The 17358-nt window shown below is 36.7% G+C and overlaps 1 protein-coding gene across 6 annotated transcripts in view; it reads left to right on the top strand.

The window, feature by feature from the left end:
• Ten-m (Tenascin major) overlaps positions 1–17358 on the top strand; it is a 627474-nt gene that overhangs the window by 330325 nt on the left and 279791 nt on the right. For 4 of the 6 annotated variants that reach the window (XM_053744005.2, XM_064435939.1, XM_053744004.2 and 1 more), the window contains exon 1: positions 16046–16270. The exons of 1 other annotated variant lie outside the window; for it this stretch is intronic. In XM_053744005.2, the coding sequence (XP_053599980.1) occupies positions 16237–16270 (34 nt within the window). In that variant the 5' untranslated portion in view covers positions 16046–16236. Of the gene's footprint in view, positions 1–16045; positions 16271–17358 lie in introns of those variants that run through there. One more of the 6 variants, XM_053744009.2, reaches the window with a different exon arrangement.

The raw sequence follows: 17358 nt of genomic DNA, 5'->3' as shown, positions 1-17358 counted from the left end.
TCATCGTCTTGAAGTACATATGCGTGTTTAAGCCTGTCTATCGATATACGCGATATTTTTTCTTTAACTTTAATTACAAATACCTTACTTCCTCGTTGTATGACTTTGTATGGACCGTCATAAGTCGGTTGTAAAGGTTTTCGAACTGCGTCATTACGAATGAAAACATATTCGCTTGTCTTGAGATCTGGGTGAACAAAAATTGCACGCGAGCCATGTTGAGAAAAGGACACTGGTTTGTATTTACCTATAGTATCTCTTATCCTTTCAACTAATGTTTCGGGATGGCATACTTGCGTTTTTGTAGTTTCGAAAAATTCACCGGGCAACCTCAAGGTTTGGCCGTATACCATTTCCGCCGCGCTCACTCCATTGTCACTACGGAGTGCTGCGCGAAGACCTAACATTACGGTTGGTAACTCTTCTACCCAAGAAGTGTTATTTAATCGAGCTGTAAGAGCTGCTTTAAAGAATCTATGAAAACGTTCCAGTATACCGTTACATTGCGCGTGATATGGCGTAGTTCTTGTTTTATTTACGCCCATATAACGCATCAGGCGTTTAAACAAATCGCTTTCAAATTGACGACCTTGGTCGCTGGTTATCGTGTGTGGGCAACCAAAACGGGCTATCCAACCCTGGTAAACTATACGTGCCACCGTGTCGGCTGTTATATCTGTAGTCGGAAAACATTCGGGCCATCTTGTGCACCTATCTATCAGAGTAACTAGATATCTATATCCCTCGGCTGTTGTTAGAAGAGGACCAACGATATCCACATGAATATGTTCAAACCTATCGCATTCAGGAAACTGTTGTAGTTGAGACAGAGTATGTTTATTGACCTTACACCTTTGACACTGAATACATGTTTTGGCCCATAATCCTACATCACGGTTCATTGATGGCCAGAAGAATTTTGAACTAATTAATTTACGTGTATTTCTTATTCCTGGATGACTAAGGTCATGTATACTATTAAAAACTATCCTTCTAAATTTCTCTGGTACATAAGGTCGGATATTGTCCGTTGAGAAATCACAATACAATTTATAGCTACAGTTAGGTACGTTAATGCATTTCATTTGAATGTTATCCGATATGTTATTTGTTACATACTCGTCGCAGGACTGCGCTTCTGCTAACGCTGCGAAATCGACAGTAGTGGGACAAGTTATTGTTTCCACGCGGCTAAGTGCATCAGCTACTACATTGTTAGAACCATCAATATGACGAATGTCAGTAGAGAATTCACTTATAAAAATAAGTTGTCTTGTCCGCCTGGGTGTTTCCTTATCGGTACCTATTTTCGAAAATGCGTATATTAATGGCTTATGATCTGTATATATGACGAGAGACCTTCCTTCATGCAGGTTCCTAAAATGTTTTATAGCCATATATATAGCTAGTAACTCGCGATCATAAGTAGAATACTTACGTTGTACCGATGATAATGCCTTAGAAAAATATCCTAGTGGTTTCCAGGTATTGCCTACGTGTTGTTGCAATACTGCACCTACGCATGTGTCCGAGGCGTCCGTCATAAGTGCCAACGGTGCATCTGCTATCGGATGAAACAACGTACAGGCGTTTTGTAGACTCACCTTACATTGTTCAAAAGCATTATTGGCTATATCTGACCATTGTATAACAGTTTTATCATTTTTCTTGGCGCCGTGTAGATACTTGTTAAGTTCGGACTGATACGATGCGGCGTTTGGAAGATGAGCTCGATAAAAATTGAGCATTCCCAAAAAACGACGTAATTGTGCAATTGTCTCCGGTTTTGGGAAATCTTTTATTGCTTGAACCTTATCTTCCAAAGGTCGTATACCTTCGGTACATACCTGGTAACCTAGGAACTCTAATTTCTCTTTGCCAAAACAACACTTAGACTGGTTAATACAGATACCATACTCTACAAATCTTTGAAATACTATCTCTAAATGTTTTTTATGAGTAATTACGTCACAACTAGCTACTAATACGTCATCGATATAACAGTATACAAAATCAAGACCATGTAATACTGTGTTATTCATAAATCGTTGAAACGATTGTGCTGCATTACGTAAACCAAAGATTAATCTCGGAAATTCAAATAAACCAAAAGGTGTAATCACTGCACTTTTCTCAACATGCTCCGGCGCTATTTCAATAAAATGATAGGCTCTTTTAATGTCAAGACTCGAGAATATTTTCTTTCCTGCTAAAAGATACGTAAAGTCTTGCAAGCGAGGAATAGGGTACTTGTCGGGAATGGTTACAGCGTTTAGTCTACGATAATCACCACAAGGCCGCAACTCACCGTTTTTCTTGGGTACGACGTGGAGTGGACTGGCCCAAGGACTTTTTGAAGGCCGGCAAATCCCCATCTCCTGCATAACACGAAACTCTTCCTTCACCTTATTGTACTTATCTGGTGGCAGGGGTCGTGCTCTCGCAAAAACAGGTGGTCCTGAAGTCTCGATGTAATGGTAGACTGTGTGTTTGGCTGGTTCTTTGAACGATAATGGCTTCGTTATCTCCCCATATTTTTGTAATAGATCCGAAAATCGCTGCTGCATATTTATTGTACTTATCGGAAGTTCGTTTTTATGACACACTAGCGACGCTATAACACCTAAGCTAGTAGTTTTGTCGATTAATTTTCGTTCACTCAAGTCTACAAGAAGTTTAAAATGTTCTAAAAAATCTGCTCCCAGGATCGGTTGGTTAACACACGCAACTACAAATGTCCAACGAAAACAACGTCTTAAGTTCAAGTTCAACACTAAAGTTTGAGTGCCATATGTCTTTATCTCTGTACCGTTCGCTGCATATAGTTTGTAATCGGAGCACTCACTATCACTAAAGAATTTCTTTTTTCGCGGAATCACAGAGATGTTCGCACCCGTGTCCACTAAAAAACGTAGGCCACTATTTAAGTCGGTCACGCATAGGCGGTGAGATGGTAACACGGTGCAGACTTCCGCCACTGGCTGCACTCCCTTCAGTTTTCCGGATTTTTCCAAGCGCAGGGTTTTTCACATTTCTTGGCGCGGGTCTTGAAACGATGGTGATAGAAACAGAGCCAATCAGGGCTATTGGGTGTACGCTGCCGGGAAATGCTGCGCGTACGAGATGATGAGCGCTTATTATTATTTCTATTGCGCTGATTTGACCTTGACCTCGTGTCCATTTGGTTCAACCTAACATTGATATTGGCTATCTCTGCCATAATTTTGTCGCACTGATCTGATGAGACCTGAGAAACCATGGCGACGTTCCCAGGCCGAGTCGTCTCTTGAATTTTATCGGCAATGTCACACAAACTTTCTAAACCCACATTTTCAGTCACCGCAAGAACAGCTCGCGCCGCTGGTGGCAGATGACCTTGCCACAGTATGCGAAGGGTTTCGTCAGGAATCTTACCCCTGGCGAGATCGCGCATGCGGCGCAATAGTTGTGAGGGCTTTTGTTCGCCCAGCTCCATTTCCCCGATCAATTTTTGTATTTTTCTGTTTTCTGACTCCTCATAAATTTGTAGTAATCTGGTTTTCAGAGATTCAAATTTATTACTTGTTGGTGGGTCCACCAGGATATCAGATACCTGTTGGATGGCATCCTTCGTTAGTTTCGATACGACGATATTAAATTTAGTATCATCTCCCATCTTCTGTGGTGCCAGTATAGCCTCGGTCCGAATAAACCACACTCTCGGTTGATCTGTCCAGAAATCTGGAATTTTATTGGTTAGACTGATTGCAGACAATCCAAACTTCTCTTCCGCGTCCGCCATAGTTACAGACGTACTGGTAGTGGTCTGAGGTATCGGAATGTTAGCGGGTCCGGCAACTTGAAGTGGGACTTGAGAATTCATTTGTAAAATTTAAAGTAAAATTTAATAATTTGTAATCACTACTACACTTGCACTTTTGTCCAGTTTATCGCGGGTCACCAATGTCGGTATGGGTGACTTGGAGAGAAAGACCGAACTTCCTTAACGAATACTTTATTGCCAATTAATTAAACATAATAATATGTGCGTTCTAAATGACGGCCAAGAGACGACTAGAGGCGGGGGGTTCGTTCACTAGTCGCCCTACATAAAATGCAATTCTGCAATGTCGCTACATATGTTACAAAACTTTATTGCACACAATAATTGCAAATAATATTTTTTTAAATATATATATATATATATACGTAGGCGCGTACGTAATTGGTTGTTTCCAAAAATAGAACACACTCTTGCTGCACAACCGTGAATGAAACAGGAAACACTGTAGTCGGAGAGGGAGGGAGAGAGAGAGAGAGAGAGAGAGAGAGAGAGAGAGAGAGAGGCTCACATCCTCAGTAGAGTGGGCCTCAGGGCGCTCGAGCGCGTCCTCGCCGTCGTATACGAATATATACTTTACGAATTATATATATATATATATATATATATATATATATATATATATATATATATATATATATATATATATATATATATATATAATACGTAAAGTATATATTAATTAAGTATATATAATTCTAATAGTAGCAAGTAATCCACTACAAACTACTGGACCACAAATAAATTTATATATTTACATAATTGCAAATAATATATTTTTTTAAATAAATACAGAAATTGAAGAGCAACATAAAGGCAACGGCGAACTTATCTCATTGTTTTTTAGTTCTGACACATTAGAATGAAAATATTGAATAAATTCCACATCATACGTCATTTTGGCCGGTCCCGATTTCTTGACATTTATCCAAACTAAAATTCTGTCTGTCTATCTGTTCCACTTTCACGGATAAACCAATGGACCGATTTTGATGAAATTTGGTAAACATGTAGTTAAAGACCCCCTCAAACATAGGGTATGCATTTTTTCCAAAAATCAACCCTTAAAGGACTATAACGGGGGTGAAAGTTTGTATGAAAATCGTCTGTTAAATTCATTCGTCAGATAAATTCACGCGGGCGAAGTCGCGGACAAGAGCTAGTGCTTACATAAAATTCACACAGAGCTGAACGAATTGAGAATAACATTAATTGAAAAGAGCTATAAGAAAGTGGGAAAGACTGTATAAAATATGAACTTGAAGAGATAACACTCCTTTTTTGCAGTGTAAAATATACTATATATGTGTGATACACGGAATGCATCTATATATACATGCAATAGACATAAACTACATAACCAACACCTACTTGATGATCTTCATAATAATATGAATCACAACATTCCTTTTTTGCGCAGTCGCGTAAAAAGTGTACCACAGTTGCTCAAAATAAACACCAAAATTCATTAATTCTCCACGTTGTTTGATATATTGTGGGCAAGCATAATACATTCTCAAAACACTTACTTCATTCAAAGAATTCTCGTAAAAAGGTCAAAAGTCGTGGCTCGGCTTTAATTAGAAAGGCTCGCGTCTCATGCACCTTGAGGCTCATTCAGAATTCAGACTGACGTTGTAAAAATAGACAGTGGTTGGTTTACTGTGAAGGATTTACACCGTCGCGTAACATCAGGGTCTCTTTGATTTATTTATTCATTAAATAATTTGAAATTTAAAATTATAATTTGGATATCGATGACTAATTTTAACTCTTTCGCGGACACAAAACATGATACAAAAAAATTCGATTTTAATCACGAGTTGAGTTCAGTTTTATCATTAGTTTACGATAAAAACCAAGATTTTTATTTACATTCCACATTCCATTGTAACTAATTGCATTTTATAACTCCAATCGCCAATTCAATGTTTAGCTAAATTTAAATTTCGTTCATGTTTATAAGCGAAACATGTTATTCTCTATTACAAACATTGATATCTTTCATATTGACACGGTTCGCTCAATTTTCTTGACCTTACACCTCGGTGTGATAAGCGGCCGCTCGCGCACTTCCCGACCGGCAACATCAAACAGGTTCAAAGCGCAATGGCCCTCGGCGTTCGATGCTATCGGTGTGACTGAGGATTGATATCGCTTTGTTTATTGCAAATAATTGCTGTACTATGATAATTTTCGTGTTCCATTGATGTCGAATTAACTAAATTCCACGAATTCTTAGTTAACTTAATAAAAGTACGTTTCTCCCACGAAAATTCTATTATATATTATCTGAAAATTTATTTTATTTCACGAGATAAACTTGGGATAAATATAACCTTGAAATAAATCATTTAAAGAGTCCAATGGGCAGTTAACAAGGCAACCATAGTAAACAAAAGATTCTTTGTCAGTCTATGGGTTGTTGTCTCAAACTACTAATCTTTGGAGCTGTTAAATTTCGCAACACATGGTTTTATTTTAACACGTTTCATGTAGGGTTATGGTATCCGTTCTATTCTCATACCAGCATTGTTGAACTATTAGAAAAAAATATATGTAAGAAACAAAAATAGTAAGCCCTTCTGGACCCGTTTAATTGAATATCTTTCGGCATTTGTTCTTGCAATGGTCGTTTCGTTTGTAGCTTTTTTTAGAAATTGCTATCCTAATCTTAAATAATATGTGCAAGTTAGTTTGTTTGTTACCTCTTCAGGCTCTATCTACTGAACCAATCTTCTTAAAATTTTGCATATATGTAGTTTGTAGTATGGAGAAGAACATAGGGTACATTTCATTCCGGAAAAATAACTGTTCCCGTGGGAAATTTACGGGGGCGAAGCCGCGGTTAAAAGCTGGTATAATATAAAATTTGACGTGTAAAATGTGCCTACGAAGGTCTAATTTCTGAATGGAATTCCGTGGGAATTTTGAGATAAAACATACCCTATAGCAATCTTGGATAATGTACCTTTCTAATGGTGAAAGAATATTTGAAAACGGTTCGGTAGTTTCGGAGATGACACGCCTCTAACATACAAACTCACAAACGCTTACATCATTATAATAATAGTATTATCTTGTATAAATAACACTAACTTCTAGATAATACCTGTGTCTGTACATTATGTAGGTATGTGGACATTTCCATTCCCGCTCTGGCCTGGCAGTCTAGCAGAAAGGGCAATCCAAAAAGTACTGGCCTGACATTGTTAAGGAGGACGTGCGTGTCATTGGTCTTACTAAGAGGAGGCCATAGAACACGCAGTAGAGAAATAAATATAGGAAAACTGACTCTGTGCTTAACGGCTGAAGAAGAAACAGGAGGCTCCGATACGTGTAATTCACCTATATTTGTTGCACAGTAAAACAAACACGTTTTCTGTATTCCCAAATTCTTAATATCACAATCCGCTCATAAAAGCAGCAGAGAAATAAAATAAATTGTTTACCTAAATCTAACGACAAAACTCATGTCGGCAATGCTTAAAAACTGCAACTTTTGTTGTCAAAAGCATTGCTAAGAAGGGTTTCACTTAGACGTTCGGAACACTGCGCTCCAGTTTTGTAAAGAAAAGAGATGCTTGGTCTAGACCGAAGGCTTGGTGATGAAAGAGGCGAGTTTATTGACAGATAAATCCCAACATCCTAACTAATGTTATAAATGCCAAAGTAAATTTGTATATTACCTCTTCAAACTCTATTTACTCAACAAATCTTCGTGAAATTTTGCATACATAGTGCATACACAATTTTCAAAGTGCGTTGCCATTTATTCCGGAAAAATAACTGTTCCCATGGGGAATATACGCAGACGTAGCCGCGTGCTAGTAAAATATATGTAATTGTAATTTTCTTCAATAAGCATAGAGCATGTTATTTTAGCTAATATTGATGTTGGGTTTTACATCTCTAAAAGCACCTTACATGACTTTTAGGACCGTTACCGACATCTAGTAGTTTGTAGCTTTGGTAAACATCATTTAATTTAGAATATGATGTGAAAAAGTGCCTGTGAAAGCCTAATTTCTGAATAAATGATTTGATTTTGATTTTGATTTTAGTGGCAAGCAGTCGCAAAACCTTTAGTGACTTAAACAAACAAACATTGGTTGGTTATTTTATTCACTCATGTAAAAGCGACTGGTTGCGCCTTAGAATGTAACCAATCCATATTCTCCCGCGGATAAATAGTCTGGACATCTGTTATTGAGCAATAATTATTTAGACGACCTCAGTGGCCATCATGCCGGACTGCCACACTGGAGGTCCCGAGTTCGATCACCGGTCAGGTCAACATGGAAAATGAACTTTTTCAGATAGACTTGGGTCTTGGATATTTATCTATATATGTATACGTTATAAAATATAGCATCGTTGAGTTAGTATCCCATAATACAAGTCTCGAACTTACTTTTTGGGCTAGCTCAATCTGTGTGATGTGTCTTTACATAGTTATTTATTTATCATTCCCAAGGAAGATCGTCTTTAACATTTTTATATTTTACTGTGAGCTTCGGGACGTCACACAAGAGTGGGAGATGTAATGCCCGCTTCAGCTCATGCCATTGAGCCCTCACCCGGCGTTGCTCGCTCGGTGCTACTCACAACTTAGACAAACTTGCAGCGAAATATACATTTTACTACGTCGAATGCAAGTTTCCGTAGCGGGTGCACACTGATTTCTCTTTACTTTTGTAAATAAATATCAAAGTTTTTGTAATGTATGTCGACCGTGTTATTGCGATGCTTTATTTGGTTACTTTAGCTGGTTTGTTAAAGTTAATTTTATTTATTATTATTATTTGATGGCGTTTTTGAGTGATTTATTATAGAGTGCAATTGAAGCTTTTTGGTTTACATACTGGTATAACAGTCTTAAAAGTGCTGTGGCGGTGGTGGTGTAATGGAAAAGTCTCAGGTTCGTATCCTACTCGTGCCGTATGAGTTTGTATACCATTCTGACTCATTTATAGTAGTTTTCATAGACCACCACTTGCTTCCGGTGAAGGAAAACATCGTGAGGAAATCTGCACAGGACAGTTTAGTTCACTAGTGTGTATGCAACTACCTGCCACAAGACGGCGGTAAGTAGACGTAAAGTAATGGCAGATGCCTTTAGGCGACTTGAATAAAATACGACACCAGTGTTAGTAAATAACACACTCGATTTGATGATGAGTCTTAAAAGTCATGTCAGATTTCTTTATGCGACTTGGTTTAAATCTGTCAACACTGTAGTAGCAATGACACGCTTGTTAAGAAAGGAGCTTATATGTTGCTATAACTTTGATCAAATGTGATAATCAAATGAAAAGAGTGGAGCCACTTAATATTTTTTTTTCAAGAGTTATGTCCAATTGTCCATTGCGTTGAATCTGATTATACCCATTGCGACTTATCTTCATTAAAGAACCATCGGTGTCCAACAGTTTCTGAGCTAAGCCAATGACAGATGAACAGACAGACATTGCGAAACTGGGTTCTAGTTTTTAGGGTTCCGAAGCTTAATAGTAATAAATAAACAAGATCAAAATAAATTTTAAGTAATTGTAAGATCCGTGATCGGTATTTCCCTAGTCCCTACTAGTCCCTACTAGTTCCCTCAGTCTGACCCACTTCCTTATCGCCGTATCTCGGAAACAAATGATCAGGGTTTCTGTTACAGGGCGGACTTCAAACTTTTCTTAAAAGGCTGGCATATACCCTATGATTTCAAGGTACTAAAACTAATAGTTTCAAACAGTGGCGCCTTATAATAGGACCACTCCAAACTGTAGATGTCACACGAAGTGACTAAGGGACTTGAGCTTTGGCAGCTGATAGGCAACAATAGCGTTAAAGTAGGCGCGGCCGGTTGTACAATCACAGCCGCGTATTCCAAGTTCATTCTTTAGTTGCAGTGCATTGGTGTGGTTTCCTAATTTTTCTTCTCCACTTCGCACGGTCTTTGGCGTCCTTAGTAGATGAGTAGCACTTATATCATCCTTGACAACATGTAATCTTTCTGTTGAAATAACTAAACCATACCTAATTTGTAGGAATCAATGTATTGTTATTGACCTGTGCATTAGTCATACATTATACATTAAGTAATTTATTATACCATCGCATCGTCGCATTTTACCTTACCAAAACAGATCGTCCATAAAAGAAGGTCAAAGTCCAGATATCAAAAAAAAAAAGATTACGCGATACGACAGGCTTTAATTGCTTACGATATACAGTGACTGTGCAGGTCAACCGTTCGAAAATGGGGGCCAAATGGTGCTCAAATATTGTTTTATGGCTGTGAAATGGTGATGATGATATGCATGCCAAAGGTCCAAGTATGCTGATAACCGTGCGAAGTGGAGAAGATTTTTTTTCTAGTAGGAAAGCGGTCTCTGGGTTCGGCGGACGTACTGCTGCTTAGGAAGAACCCGAGAAAACGCTTAGATCAGAGAGAGAGAGACTATAAAACCATGTGGCAAATTAGGACAGTAACCATAGGAACTATATTTTTGTACATTTAACTTCTTTAGCGGCGTTGTGCACTTTTTGTGATGGGTAAGAAATGTTAAACTCGCGTCTGCACACGTGACTGATAGAAAATTCGTAAGATGTCAAAAACCACAACTTTTCACTTCTGCCCTCACTCCCGAAGTGCGAACCGTTTTTTTTTCTAATAATCTTTTATCTAGAATCACACAAAATTGATCAAATCAAATCAAATCATTTATTCAGAAATTAGGCCTTCACAGGCACTTTTTCACGTCATATTCTAAATTAAATTATGTTTACCAAAGCTACAAACTACTAAAATTTTGATTTCTCACGCTTAAATTATTTTAAACAAATTGAGTAGTTACACATTGTTTTCATTACTATCAACTTATCTTTCCTAAATATCATTAAAGTGACTAAGATTAAAATGCCATTTCTACAAATCATGAATTTACATCCAAACCATTTGATAATTCCGCTTGCAAACATTATGAACTAGCAACTATCATTCAAAACGTACCTTTGGATCGAGTGAGCTGTTATGTAACAGATGAACGAATGAATGATGGATTATATCGCATTGGTTCATCATTTATTATGACAAAGCTCGACAAATAGATATGAGGAATGGAATGTACAATGTTACAGATGGACTGCATATGATTGTGTTACTAATAAATCACACTCTCACTCACTGTTGCATTCAAGGGCTGCGACGCCGCAAATTCCAAGGTTGGTGTAAAAACAACCTTAAAATTCTAAAGATGTAGCTATGATTTTACATTGAACTCACTGCCTGAAATCAACCCTCATTGGGAATAGATTTTTTTACTAAAAAAGTCATATGCAGTCTCATACTTATATTTTACTAAAATATAATTTCAAAACAGACTCAAAACGAATCATAATTTATTTTTTGTTTACAGGTACTCGTCATATTTGAAAAGGTGAATCCTTATGAAGTAAGTAGGTAAATTTTCAGAATAATTTATCTCCTTAGGATTTTAACAAGAAATTACCAGAAAAGTTACAAAATATGGCATTAACATTAATATTTCCCTCTTTATTACACAGAAAATCAAATCACGAAAGCATCCGTTTTGCAATATTCGAATACACGTTCGACTCGATACAATCAAGACGGTGTCAACAGCACATCTAAACGCATAATAAATGTGAGGAAATAAAATTTCGTCGCATTTTCTTATTTGCGACATTTGCATATGACGTCCGCTCGGCGCCGCGTCTAGGCGACGAATGAGAATGAACTCGAATGTAATTGATTTTCTTTCGGGTAGTAAGAAGTTTGGAATTAAAAACAATTTCAAATGCTTAAGCACCTATATTTTTATTCCGACAAGAATTTCGTGATTTTAAATTGTAACTTAGGTATAACACCTGATAAAGTTATATGTATTTATTTGGAGTGCAGTTTATTAACATCTGATTATGCCATCAAAAACCGTAAGCCTTCGAACAATATAGATCGCGTATGTCGTAGATATATATCACAATTTGTAGCGTAATCTAGCGGAACGCCAGCTATATATCAAAGGGCCGTGCACACCGAAGCGTGGCGATCGATTCGATGGACGGCGACCAAGGCGGAACGAACGAATTTAAAACAGATTCGATTGTTGCATTCGATTCTCTGTAAAATTCTCGTTCGCCTAATTGTGATTATTTGAAACACTAATAATAAATTAATTAACAAATACTTAGATTCTTATCTGAAAACATCTTTGGTGTTACTTTTCGATTGTGTAATAGCTAACACTTGTGTCAGATTTTCATAAGCTTATATTTAACTTGCAATGTATGTATGCATTATAATGTTTGTTCTGGTGAACCTCGCAACTCAATTTTGAAGTGATTTTTTTACATGTTTAGTTTGGATGACAATGCTTTGATATGCATGATCTGATGATGCACCCAGTATCAGTTTTCAACGTGGGAGCTCGTCAACGGTGTTTTTTGTTTTGTCTCTCTGACGTTTACAAAAGTTTATGTCAAAAATTACATGTTTGTAAAAACTCTTCGTAACTATTCGAGAATTTTTATACTAATAGAAACTAGAAAGCTATTAATTAATTCTTGAGTATATAGACACTTTTACACCGATATTCCCATTGCAGTGAAGCCCCAGGACGCGACTCCTAATCCTAATTCTAATTAATAGTAAGTTTGTTTGTTTGTACCTCTTCACGCTGTATCTACTTATCACATGGGGTTCATCCCAGAAAAATAACTGTTCCCGTGGATAATTCACGCGGGCAAAGCCGCGGACAACAGTTAGTTATACATAATTTTTCTAAAAGACCCTTTAGTCGCGGTAACGCCGGTGGCGTGAATTTCCCACGGGAATGGCACTTTTCAATGAGAAGAACCAGAATGAATGGTAAATCTATGTCCATCTTTGCACTCTTTAGAAATTATAAGAATATTAGTTTAGCAGATAAAGCGGGAAATGGTAACAAACATATTTACTTTCGCATTTATAATATTAGTTTCCTACTGGCAAATTGGAATTGTAATCAAGACATTACACATGTGTTAATTTGGACACATATAACGAATCTAATAATTAGATTCATGACTTTCTCAATTCGACATCTTCGACCCCCACCGTTGGGCTTAACCCCACACATTAGTGCAATAAACTCGACAATAACTTAATTCCGAGTATGAAGGGTGATTCCCTCGCGTATCCTTACGTTTCACGGATGACAATGCTCAGTTTAATGTGATTAGGACGATCGATCGGCTGATGTGTTGGGGCCTCGGTCTAAATATTCTGTAATACGGTTCATCGAGTATGACAGTTATCTATGGGAGCTACGGTGCGAGTTCTCAGGCTAAACTGGAGTAAATATAATCTATTGTTTAGGTATAAAAATATCACCCTTTTCTGTTAAGGTTTCCATAGCATATATTTGGAATATACGTTTGATGTGGACTGTGGATTTGAAGATATCCATTAGATTAGCCAAAGGATTCTATAACACAATTCGACTAATATGTATATATTAACGTAAATATGTTTTTGTTAAGGTTATTTTTTACGCAAAAACTGCACACCAAAATTGTAATATAATGTTAAAATCATCCAATGATAAGCTAAAAATACTTTTTAAAAGTTCGTTCGCTGTTTTACAACCAGTCGAATTTAAAACAATCTTTTATTAAATTTAAAACAACAAAACGTTGCAAAACTCCGTAATTTACAATCTCCACATAAAATTTGTAGTAACATCGATATTTTTTTTTAATATTACGAGCGCTGCGGACATCATAAACTGCCATCGGAAATTTTACGCCAAATTTTACATATACGGTTAAAATGTATTACTCCACGGCGGTAACATAAGTTAGTGTGTGCAATGTTAGTTCACACTAAGTGCACAGTAAGTTGTGAAGTGGAAATTGAACCGGGTAAGTTGGGGCTATATATATGCGCTTTCACGAATCCATTTTTTTAAACTTTCATTTGCAAAAAAGATTTATGAATTATTAGGAAGTGATTTCAGAGCACTTTGTGACTTTTTACATGTTATTTTAATATTTTTATGCATATCTAAATATTTACTTGATTATGTATTGTTTAAATTTACATTCTTTTGTATTATAAGAATGTTTTAAGACTATTGGTCGAGTAGGTAAAGCGTGAAGATGCAAAAACTTACATTCGCGTTTAGGCATATATTAGCAGGCAAGCAACGACTTTTTACGCACCAAACATGTTCCTATTTTCTTCCCAAAACAGGCACAAACTGTAAGAGATACAGATACAGTTTCAATAAAAGTAGATATTAAAAAAAGGTCTTAGAATAAGCGTGAACCCTCACATTACTTATTAATTTGTCATAGGAAAAAAAATACCAACACACTATCATTTTTCTCATCTGTCAAACAATAACACCTTAATTTCAATAACAATAGACAAAAGGGTGGCAGACGCAATGATATTTGATCACAAAATCCCCTTTATTCTCGAAAAAAAATTTTTTTTTTTGTTACACCCATTCATTAGTGATTTGTACCGGATGTTCTCTGTGAATTGTTTCGGAGATACGCGCAAGAAGAACTGACAGATTTGATTTATTGTCTGTGCAGAAATGACGCAGTGTTAATAAGATTTTTGGGACTTAAAAAGTGTAGTTCATTAAAATAATATTTTAAGTTTCATAGTTTGGTTATAAAATTAAAATATATATATATATATATTTCAAGAATTTTAAACTGTTTTTTTTATTTGTTTAGAGACATTGATTAAATTGAATTACATTATAACAATACGAATTAAATGCACAATTAATTTGTGATTTGCAAATATATTGATTTTCACGTAGACTTTCTACCAATACACAAAATTAAAAGTACTTTTGCATAAATTACACTTTTTGTCACAAATATTGTCTTCAGAGATCTTATTGCATTCAACGCGTGTCAAAAAAATCACGTGCGTGTACTAATCCGTTGAGAAATTCCCCCGTCGGGAGCCGATCCCGAGTGCACAATCAGGTCGTACTTATTGTAATAACGACATGAAAACCGAAGCAACTTGGAAGATTTTAACTCTTAGCAGGTGAAATTTAATTTGAAAGTTTCGATTACAGACAGACAAACATCTGGACAGGTGAATCTAAATAAAAGCTTGTAACATATCAATATTGTTTTCCTTGTAAAACTATCGGGTTATAATGCCTATAGGTATTTATGCTATTTTTCAAGTGAACGAACCTACTTCAAGCGATAGATGGTAACTTTATCACTAATATTCAATTTTAAAAGCGTTTCATCTATGACTCAACCGGTAAGTTTGTGAGTAAAAAGTAAAAAATCAAGCGCTGACAGACAGACAGATAAGGCGGCGGGGGCGACCACCGAAATAGGATTTTAAGAAACGCATTAACTTTTTTGTTCGTCTATCTACACCCTAACCACCCTTTTGTCTTATTCTGTGATACAAGTTATCTTTTTTAATGGCGAGTCGTTGACATTGATATGCTTAACTATAAAATTAAAAAGTTACTTTGATATGCGTTGGTTAGATGTGGTAAAACTTTATTTTTAACTTCATATTACTAAGTATGTTTCTCTATTCTGATAGTATACATTATATAGGTAGGTATTCTGTAAATCGTGATCGCCAGTAGTCTGGAACCTAAAAAATATGAGTCTCTGAATATCAAATATTTCATTTTATTTTCTTAAAGTTAAAAAAAAAAAAAAATTGTTTTATTATAAACTAATTTTATTTATGAATTTGTTAACGTAGGTAACGTGTACAAACTCTTAAAGCGCCTGTCATAATACAACCATAGACTAATACATACTACGCTACTACATTTTGTTTACAAACCTCACAACTGTGAATGAAACTTACCTTTTGTCCGAAACAAAACAAAATCATTCCACGCCAATAAATCGAACGAATTACCTGCGCTAATCCCCGAGCTGCATATCGGTACGGAAACAAACCACAATGCACTCAAGTCTAACATAAAATAAAGAAAAAAAACAACAAGCGCGCACTTGAAGTGTTATTCGCCTGTTATTATTAGCCTGCAGTGCATATAAACAAGGTTAACACTGAAACAGCGTATCGATGCGTCGACTTGCTTTCAAAAAGCTAACCCATCCCGCAAGAAAAGGACGGGTGTCCCGAGCACGTGGGAAGTGGATTCCGAACGCACGCACCCCTCTCCCCTACCCCCCTAGCGATCCCAGCGCCGCGCGCAATCCAGTCGCGCGTCGACCGCCGTTCAGGCAACACGTCTAAAAACTCCCGCTACTCCAGCATCCGCCCCGACGTTGTGCAGTGCCCGAGTGAGAACGCATACTGTGATTTGTTTTGAGTGTGACGTCACTTAGTGCTTGTGAACGTAACATAATTGTGTTTAGTGCACTATGCTGTTGTTATCAACGTTATGAATGGTCTGGACCGGTGCTTCTTCGATCAACGTAAGTTGTGTTTTGGAGTTGTAAGACCGTGGTAGTGGATTTGAATCGCATTGCGGTCATCAGGCTGTGTTTGCGTATAATAAATAGGACGCGGTTACGCCATATCAATATTCGGTCGGGTAACGTACCCGTTAATTGTTTTCGGGATTACTGTATGTAGCCGGTTCAAGTGCAGATATAAATTTGAATGTGAATGCGATTCGCAAATGGACTTTTAAAATGGATTCAATCTGAATCCAATTGAAAAACTCCAACGTGAATTTCGATTCGTGACAAGTGACAATGATTTATACGGGCCTATGTAAATATCGCACTGTTCAGTGATTGACGCGACTGATTAAGTTTTCGATCGTTTTAATAACAATTATAAAATACATCCAAGTTATTTTTTTCCTATGTAATACAAGATCGACCGAAATACAGTAACGAATAAGCACCTCAACCGGTCGAAAGATTCAGCCAAACGAATAACCGAGCCAAATGCGAACAGTAATAAGTTAATAGAAGGAAACCCTTAATGTGGCACACAATCACTTACGCAACCAAACCGATCCACAATGATTCGAGTCAGTGAACCTGACACTTGGAGAAATCCACATAATGCCCCATTCAGACGTCTCTATTGAAACGAAAGATAGAAATGAACATTTTGTTGCCCGAGAATCCAATAACCAACAAACATGTTTATTTGCTTTAGATAAACTAACGAGAGAACCGGCTTAAATTGACGATGATTTGTTCAATTAATGAAGTTAGAGTAAAGATAACTTTGAAACATCATCCCAATTGATTGGTGAAGCTTAGAAATTTGATAAAGTTAGTACTACTTCATAAAGAAGTTAATCTCGGTTCTTTCGAAATTTTGTCGAACACAACTTGCTACTAATTCTGTAAATTGTTACCTAATTGGACAATTCTTAAATGTCGTGACTAATCGTCAGTTGCTCGATGCGGAGACAAAACGATGATATGTTTTATTTTCCTCAATTAGCATGTCAATGAACATTACTAAGTTCTAAATAACATCAAATATTGGGCGAGTTAATTTTATTTGACTGCAATAAATCAACATAAGTGGCGGGTAAACA

Source organism: Plodia interpunctella, chromosome 4 (genome assembly GCF_027563975.2).
Source record: "Plodia interpunctella isolate USDA-ARS_2022_Savannah chromosome 4, ilPloInte3.2, whole genome shotgun sequence".
Lineage (NCBI taxonomy): Eukaryota > Metazoa > Arthropoda > Insecta > Lepidoptera > Pyralidae > Plodia > Plodia interpunctella.
The sequence above is the reverse complement of the archived record's forward strand: the minus strand, read 5'-3'. Positions and strand labels throughout refer to the sequence as shown.